Below are 10,068 nucleotides of genomic sequence, written 5' to 3'. Positions count from 1 at the left end.
ACATCTATAAAAAATCTCAGTGAGGAAAAATCCCTTATCACTGTGAAGAGAAAAGAGTCTATTACTCAGTTTCTTATTTCACAAGATTCTTTATAATCTACAGATTCTTCTCTGACTATCACACAGATTCATCTCACATCTTTTATATAGAAGAGTTTCAGTTGACTCTTAATTATTTTCATGAGATTCTTGTGTGATTATTACACAGATTCATCTTACAGATGAATCACTCTTTATGAGATCATTCTTATTAAAGAGAAATATTTGTGAGTTAATCTTTCACTCATTCTCATAAATCATTGTTCTTTGATACTGTAGAATTGTGAGGAATTTTTCATTCTTTCATCAACTCTGTAGAATTGTAGAATCAAGATATTCACAGTCTGCAATCACTCTTTATAGTCACATAGAAAGATTCAGATCTGTGATTCATAATCACTCTTATTTACTAGAGTGATCTGACTGTTCTGTGAAATTACTCATAGTATAAGTAAACCTCTCTAGAGTAGTATAAATATCTCAGATCTGTTTATAAAATCTCATCTTCTTTTCTCTTTTTTCATAACAGCTCTCATTCTTATAAACTGTGAGTATTCTTATTCATTCATAAAGTGTTTTCACTCAGATAACAGAGAGAGAGTGTTTCTGACAATGTTCATATATTGATTCAAGAACTTCTCAAGAATAAAAATTTTTTCAATTTTAATATCTTTATAAACAATGTCTGACTGCTGCTGAGCTTCTTATAAGTGTTTCTGTGACTTCTCTAATCACTTTTTATCAGCTGATGAAGCAGGGATGCTGCTGCTCACAACTGTATCTTCACTTCTCTCAGCTCTGTCACTGCATCTGATCTTCAGATCAGCAGCTCACTTCATCTCTTTCTCAGACCAGTCTCTGACTTCAAGCAGTGCAGTTCTTCTCTTTGCTGTAAGTCTTCTCATAAGTAATTTCTTATAGATTCTAGCTAACAGTTCTTACAAAGCTCTCAGTGTTATCAGTGTCTTCTGTGACTCTGCAGGCCTATAATCATTCTCTTTCTGCCTGCACAATCTCTGACCAGATATATATAAATATGTCTAGGTTCTCTATCAATGATTCTCATGTCACAGTGCATTTCTGCAATCTCATTGTCAATAAAAGATAAGTCTCTGAGTATCTGCAAAATCTGAGTAATCAAGATAATATGAATGTTATGAATTTATAACAGAAGTTAATCTGAGCAGATGAGCTCTCTCTTTATATCTCAATTATTTTCAGACTGAATACTTCAGCACAACTGAGAGAGTGAACACAGCTTTGTAAGAAATATCTAATCACATACACAGACAGTCAGTCTTCAAGACTCTGTTATAACTGTATATACTCTGATGTTCAGCTTCTCTGAAGTCTGTGCATTTCTGATAATTTTCATGTCAAATGTAACAATTATCTATACTGTGAGTATGATACTCTCTGCTTCTTTGAAGAGAGAAATTGATAGTTATGAAGAAATTGAGTGTTGTGAATATTGAGAATACAGATATAAATTTTCTTTATTTTTTCTTTATTAGTTTTTAAATTGTGTTCATGACTCTGTTTATTTTCTATTTTTTAGCTTTAATAAGAATATGATTTCTTCTTTTCTTATATACACTGCAGACTGTTCATATCAGTAGAAACTCATTATCTTATAGACTAGAATTTATAAATAATAGTGTTAATATCTTTGTTATAATCAGATTCTTAGTGAAGATTATATTATTCTGACTTATCAGAATTTACAGTATAAAAGTCATGTCTCAGCTTCTGCAGATATCTTATCTGCCTGAATAATTCTTAAGTGAACTCATTTATCTTGTCAGAATATTCTTATCACTGAATCTTGAATCAGAGCTCACAGTCTCACTTCTCTGAGTTAATAATTTCTTTGATCTGATATTCTCTTTCACTCTCTAGTGCTTCATGAATAGAGTGATGAGTCACAGAATTCTCTTCTAAGAATTTCTTATATTCATAGAGTAAAGAGACATGAAAAATATTATATATCTATAACTCAGATGACAGTTTTAATCTGTAGAACTGTGAGCTAACTTTCTTCACAATCTTATAAGATTCTATTCACAAGAGATTCAGCTTCTTACTAGATCTTTATATAATGATATTTTCTAGACTCAGTCAGACTCTATTATCTTTCTTGAAACTCTTTATAATATACTTAAAGTCATAGTATCTCTTCTGATACTCTTAGATCTTTCTCAAGAATTTGTAAGCTTTCTCTCAGATCTTCTGAATTCTCTCAGCCTGTTCACAGACATCATCACACTCTATAGTGTACTCTCACAGATTTATCAAGATTATTCACAGATGAGTCTCAGTGAGCATCTTAAAAAGAGTTTTATCTGTGCTGACATACTTTGAGTTGTTATACATGAACTCTGTGAGTGATAATCAATACACTCAGTTATTCTAATTATAATTGACAAAGCACTGCAGATACTGTTTCAATATACTTATCAAGTGTTCTATCTAATCATCTGTCTGTTGATAAAAAGCTATACTTAGATCTCATGAGATCTTCAGTATAGTTATCAGGTCAGATCAGAACTCTTCTGTAAAGATTAATTCTCTGTCTGAGATAATGTTCACAGACAACTCATACAATCAGATCACATCACAGACAAAGATGTGAGTTAAATTCTTTGACTTCAAGTTCTTGCAGATGAGTATAAAGTGTGCTATTTTAATAAAGTAATTTACTATCATCAGTACACTGTCAAAGCAGGCATCATATATGTTCTTACTTTCAGAGAGACTCATAAGAGCATTCATTTCTAGCTATTCTCAAGATTTCTGTAAGATAAGTAGAGAAGTAAGTTCTTCATATAATCTGAATCATACTATCTGTGAACTCTGATAAACAGTATAAGAATTCACTATCTTCTTCACAAGTTCTTGCATCTTTAGTCAGAAGTATTTTCTTATAAGTAACTCATGAGTTCTAGTATCTGCAAAATGATCTGCTAGAGAAGAGTCATGATATCTTTTAATGAGTTCTACATGTAGAAACTCATTTACAGACACATAAATCCAGCTCTCTCTTTGTAAGAGATTATTTAAGTTTCTTCAATTCTTTGTTTCTGCAGGATTGATCTCTGCTGTGAGCAGTTTCTGAATATACTGAGTATATTCATTCTTCAGTTGTAGTTCAAACAATCTGAATAGAAGATCTTATAAAGACTTGTACTCTGTTTCTTCTTGTATCAGGTCTTCTATAGCTTCAGACTGTATTCACAGTCATATATATGCATTGATTATATTCAGTTATATAAATATGACAGCTTCTGTGAGATGATTGATCACATTCTTAATCAGAGACAGAGAATAGCAGCTCTTTATTATCTTAGAGTTCAGATTATGATAATCTACACACAATCTGAGACCTTCATTCTTCTTCTTTATGAATATCACAGAGGCTCTCACAGAGGCCTATGAAGATTAAATAAAGTTATTCTTCAGATTCTTCTTTACATAGATCTGCAAGACCTCTGTCTCATAATGAGAGAGCTTATAGATTGATTCTCAGAAGAGTTTCTATTCTGCTATCAAATCTATTATCAGATTCTTCTCACAGTGAGAAGAAAGCTCAGCTGCCTTAGCTGAGCTGAATATCTCTGCAAGATCTTGATATTTCTCTGATATCTGAAGCTCAGTTTTCATGACTATGAGGTTCTCAGACACTTATAAAGTCATTACATAGATAAGCTTGTCTTCTCTAATCAACTCTGCAGCATCAACTGATTCTATCTCTGTGAGTGAGTCTGTTAACACTGATTGAAAGTATAAATCTGACTCACAGACAGCTATGTGTGAATTATGTCTTTAAAGTCATATAAGTCTTAAGTATATATCATCTATAATGTCTGTAATAATCACAGTTTCTGTAAATCTTCTTCAGATTTCAGAGAGATCTTGTAATTCAAAGATAATTCTTACAAGTTTCTCAGCTCTCAGGTCTGAGTTCTCATACTCTGCTTATTACAAGAGCAGATTCTCAGTTTTCATCTTTCAGCTTATTCACTTCATGAGCTTTAGAGATATTACAGTGACCTGAGATTCTGAGTTTATCAATGCTTTTCATACTTATAAGACAGCAGTACTGCAGTGTAGTCTCTCTCTATGAGTAAGTATTTTCATCAGAGAAGTAACAGATTCAGATATCAGCTTCAAGATTCTTAAGAAGGCTGTTGCTGACTCTGTCTGTGACTTCTCAAATTTCTATTTTAATTTGTTTAGACAGTTTATATGAAGATGTTCTGATTTAGAACAGATAAAGCAGAGTCTCTTTTTCTTAATCTCTCTGTTATATACTCTGTTTACAGAAGCTTGTAAAGCTCTCTCTCTTTACTCAGCAGTCAGACATAAATCTCTCTGTATCTTATCATCTTTTTCTGACAAATCTGTTCTCTATTATTCTAGCTCTCACAGAGTCAGTTGATGATCTGCTCTTCACAGATCTGTAACTCTAACAGTGATCTGTAAGTGATGAATAAGAGTTATCAGTTTCTTCAGAGTCAAGAGCTTAGAGTCTTGCTCAATGAGCTTGTTCTACATATCTTTATTCAGTCTCTTCATGAATATTATCATTCAGATCTTATTTCAGAGCCCTGTTTTCACAGATCTCAATTCACATCATAATTTTATAAAGTGCTGTGAGTAGTCTTCATCAGATTTCTCATCTCTTTTTCTAATATTAATAATTATGGCTCAGGTGTTCTCTGTTCAGCTCACAGAGTCTTTCAACTTATTCTCTAGATAGATCTTGAGAACAGATCAGCAGAATCTCTCATAATTATTCTCTAGATAATTCAACCAGTTCTTGACTTCAGTGTAATAGAGGTCTGTTATTATATAGATGACAGCTTCTTCATCTTTCATATCACACAGCTGGGCTTGTGAGTCAATTTCAAATACAAACTTATAAAAGCTTTTATAGATTGTGATTCAATAGATGACCTTAAGTGATCACAGCTTAAGAAAGTTTCTTTTCAGTTCATAGATATCTCTGAAGATCATGTCTTGAGACTCAGTTCAAGAGTGTTTACAGACAGTAAGTATTTCTTATAGAAAAATAGCTTGATTCTGCAGAAGATGCTCAAGAATGTTCTTTACTGAGATTGATTTGTTTATGAGTTCAGAGAGTTTCTCTGTCTGAGATGTAGAGAATAATGTTCTGTGAGTGATTGATAAGTTCTCTGAGACTTCTTTCACAGAGATTATTCATGATTCAGATAGCTGCTTCTGAGTATCTGCAGTAGAGTTCACAGGAATGAAAGTATATGAGTTTCTAGTTCTTTCAGTCATAATAAGTGATTGCTGACTGACTGAGCTTGAAATGTAAGAATAAGTACTCACAGGTGATTATTCAGGTGTTTGCAGCTTGATGTGATATGTACTGTTAACTACTAGAAGTATTCACAATAGAAAGATAAAATGTAGAAGTTAAATGTATAATAGCATTCAAGCTGAGTTATAAATAGTATTCATGAACTTCAGTCTATATAGTTGTGTGTAGCCAAGGGCCGCTAGCCCTATTGATTACATGAGAGATAGGAATAGAGGTAAAGAATCCGCGAGGAGCGGGATTTCTTACAATATCATGAAATTGTTATTATTGTTTAGAGAAGATACAAATCACATTAACAATGTTTCAAATCTGTGATATTTAAATTATTAGTCAATCTATTCAAAATTAACAGTAGTATTATTAAAAAGTGTTATCAAAAAGTAATATTAAAAAGTGTTATCAAAAAACATTATCTTTTAAAGTAAATGTAAAAGTTACTTAAGTAATCACTTTCATCTCATTCTCATCTCAAGAATCAGTCATCTCATTATTCTTTATCTTAATGTTAAGATTCTTTATTAGTGTTTGTATCACAAGTTGAATCACATGAGCAATGTAGAAAATATAATCTTATTTATTATTTCAGAAATGCAAAGTCAATTTTTGCTTCAAGCTCTTCATCATAGTGTAGTTATTCACAGCATTATCAGTTGTAATTATAAGAAGACTGAGACTAATATCTCAATAGTTATTTTTAATCACAGTCATTAATATCTCTGTTATATAATTCTTAGTATGACTACTGATCAATGATTTAAATTCAATTAATGTCTCTTAATAAGTTCAGTTCTCATCAATGTAATAACATGTAACTCTTATAAATGTAAGATTATTTATACTAGTTCATGCATTCACTGTAAGAGATACTTTTTGATGATTCTTCAACTCTGATTCTAGATATTATATATTAACTTTGTAGTGTGTCTCAAGATTGAACTGAAGACAGAATTGATGTGAAATATGAAGATTTGAATTAAGTATTTGAAGAAGTATTCAGAATTCAGAATTTTCAATTAATTAAAGAGAAAGATTCAGAGATATACATATACAAAGTAATTATTCACAGAAGTTATCAGATAAGAGTTATAAAATCAGAGTACTGATATATGATTATTTTTACATGATTTTCTTTAAATTAGAAAGTTAGTGTTATCAAAAATTATTATCTGATAGAGTAACTTATCAGCTCAGTAGTAATTTTCTGATTATTTTTCTTTTATTATCTGTATTCTGATGATTTCAGATGTTAGAAAATTTCTTCAGAGTTATAATCAGTTTATAATGAATATTTTTGAATAAAGTTGTAGTAATTATAGTAGAGAGATAACTCTTCAGTAATCTGCAATACAATCTGTTAATAATTATTTTATAGTTTATCTCAATGTTTGTATTGAGTTTTTCATAAATTTCATGACCTGAAATCAGATGTGAAGAATGAAGTGATTATTTATTATAATTGAAAGAGAGCATTCTGTATTGAATTATAAATAATATAGACTTTGTGATTCACAGTGATTTCTTAAAGAGTTTATGAATCTTCAATAGAAGTAAAAGAAGTGAAAGAAGTGAATTCAGAAGATATAATAATAATTTAAGAAAGATAATAATTTATTTTCAATAACTGATCACTGATGTGTGTAAGAAGAATTAATATAAGAGAAAATAATCTTATTTCTTAACTTAGTTATAATTTTAGTACTAACTCAGATTGAATATCATTAATGTATAAAAATAAATAAATAATCTTGATTAATCTCTGTTATATTTCTTGAAATATATTAATATTGTAAAAGAGAGTGTTATTAAATTATGTTATCAGATAATATCATTAAAAATATATTAATATTGTGAATATCAATGTTGAAAAAATGTTGATACTTATACATTATAGTGATTTATGAATCATGATAGTTAAATATATATATATATATATATCATTCCTGACTTGATTACAACTTGTACAATAATTTTTGAAAACTTAAAATCAATTTTAATTATTAATAATTAAAAACTTAAACTTATAACTAACTAATATAAAAAGAAAAAAATCTACTTCTTCTCTTTCTCATTCTTCTTATCATTTTTTATAATTTACTTCTTATTCTTCTTCTTCTTCTTCTTCTTCTTATCTGAGATGATAATCATCTCAAAATCTCTCTTCACTATCTTCTCAGAGAAGGGTTTCTGCTGCTTTCTCTCAGTCAGATTAATCTGTATCTCAAAATCCTGCATTTTCTGATCTGCTGTCTCAGGTTTCATCTCAGCAGTAAGCAGATTGATATACTCAGAGAGTAGAGCTGTCTTCTCAATGTTCTGAATTATGAAGTGCATTTAAGATCTGAATAAGATCTTAATCTTCTTCTTCTCTATCAGCTTCTGCTAATTAATTAGAGAACAGAAGTATTATTAAAAATTATTATCTCTTAATAAATAAAAAACTTATCAGTTTTAACATCTTTATCTCTTACTTCAATACTCTTTTAATCTTCTTCTACTGTTACTTATTTATAGTAATACTCTTCTTCTCTCTCTCTCTCTTCATCTTGAACTTAAATTATTCTTAGAACTTCTTCTGATTTTATCACTACTGTATGAGACTCTTCACTATCTTCTTCTTCAATCTCTCACAGACAGTATTATCTGTATTATTTCTATACTTAGTTTAGTCTAAATCTATCAGAAGTGTTACTTAAAATCATTATCATTCTACTCTCTTACAGAGTCTCTTCAAGGCATTATAATATGTCTTACAATCTGTCTTCTCTTACTTAAACATCTTCTTCTTCTCTTTCTTTAATCTGTGACAGTGCTCACGCGCCTTGATGATCCGCAGAACTGTAGAATATTTGAAGAAGAATAACATAATATTTCAGTGAGTGTTGAAGAGAGATGAAGGCAGAAGAGACAGTCAGAAATGATATGATAATAGTAATAATAATAATGATAATAATAATGATAATGATAGTAATGATAGTAATAATATTAATGATGATAATGATAGTAATGATAATAATAATAATAATGATAATGATGATGATGATAATGATGAAAGAGAGAGTACATTGAAATATATTACTGACTTATCAAATATAAAGAGATAAAGAAAATATTAACAGCTTTCAGAGATATATGAAAACAGCTACAGTATTATATAGCAATATCATCTTCATTCAATACATACAGTGTTGATATTCTTTATATACAGTTATTATATAATCTATATCAGAGATACATGTAGAAAACAGATCTTTATTATTAGAGAGAATGATTACAGCAATTCTCTGTTTTCATATTATAAAGATAAGTTATTCTCATTTCTTTCTTCTCTCTTTTCTCTTCTTCTTCAATTCATCACTAAGTTCAAGCCAGTATGAAAACTATTAAAACACTCTTAGAAATTCTCAAATTGAAGAGTATAGACTAATCAAATTTTAAATACAGAAGAATTAAATTATATTTAATATTACTAATTATTCATTCTCTCTTAATAAAATTACAGTTATGTCTTTTCTTCTCTCTCTCTTTAAACAAAATATAGTCTGTAAAAAGTGAGTATCATGTCAGATTATAATGATCAACACAGTCTTAGTACACAGAACTGTATACATGCAGTGTATATTGAACTGAGAGACTATATAAGTTACAAATCAGTATCAGCATCTCAGAGAGAGCTGTGCAGTGTAAGAAAGTCACAACTCTCAGTTACATGCACAGAGAGTGAATTGTCACAGTAAGTATATATATATTGTATAAAAGTAACACTTTTTAATAATACTAAGTCTCTGATATTATGAAAATAGAGTCTCTCTATGAGATTCATTTTTATTAGAAGTCAGAGAATCTTATATTTCTCAAGATTATCTTCACTCATCTTGTTCATGAAATCAATGAGAAGAATTATCAATTTCAGTATTCTGTTTTTAATATTATTCAAGTGACAGCAGAGTTCATCCTGATCACACTTTTTAAGTGTATATTTTCTAAATATTCATATTTATACAGATATATACTGATTATTTATTAGATAATATTAAGATAATGACTCATCACAGCTATATTACTCTCACTGTAAGAGATATATGATTAATAGTAAATATTATAAAGACTCTGAGAAGTAAGTATTTTAAAAGTACTGTAACTCTACAATCTTGATTTTTTTTATTTTTATTTTTTATTTTTTTCTTTTTCTTTTCTTTTTTTTTCTTTCTCTCTTTTTTTTTATTCATTCTGATTTTTTCTTGTTTTTATTTTATTTTTTGTTTTTTATTTTATTTTTTTTTTTGTATTTTATATTTTTTTTATAATTAAAATTATATAAATTATAATCTGTGTTCAGAAAAGTAATGATATTTAATAACACTCTCTATTGAATTTTCAACAAATGAGTACTATGTTATAATATTATATAAGTGAGAAGTGATTTCATAGTCTTATTTAATATCATTCTCAATAATGAAATCAGAATGAAAATGTGACTAAGAATTCAAACATATTCTTTATCTGAGACTAGATTTTTATTTAAAAAGTGAATCTGAAATCTTTAATATTTGAAATAACATGATTTGAGATTAATGTGATGAACACAAATTATGATCAGAAGTAATGCTTTTAGATAACATGATAACTGTAAAGTTTGATTCTGATCTCAGACACGGTTACACAGTCAGTCTACTGTTACTACT

The 10,068-nt window shown here is 29.0% G+C and overlaps 1 protein-coding gene across 1 annotated transcript; it reads right to left on the bottom strand.

Moving 5' to 3' along the window:
• Positions 1-7,477: 7,477 nt before the first annotated feature.
• BDCG_17864 (uncharacterized protein) lies at positions 7,478-7,717 on the bottom strand (the record flags this gene model as incomplete). The annotated part of the gene is made up of 1 exon (XM_045426910.1): positions 7,478-7,717. The coding sequence occupies one exon, from the start codon at positions 7,715-7,717 to the stop codon at positions 7,478-7,480; it is 240 nt and encodes a 79-aa protein (XP_045282696.1).
• Positions 7,718-10,068: the final 2,351 nt, after the last annotated feature.

The sequence above is a fragment of the Blastomyces dermatitidis genome, assembly GCF_000003525.1.
Source record: "Blastomyces dermatitidis ER-3 genomic scaffold supercont1.12, whole genome shotgun sequence".
NCBI lineage: Eukaryota > Fungi > Ascomycota > Eurotiomycetes > Onygenales > Ajellomycetaceae > Blastomyces > Blastomyces dermatitidis.
The sequence above is the reverse complement of the archived record's forward strand: the minus strand, read 5'-3'. Positions and strand labels throughout refer to the sequence as shown.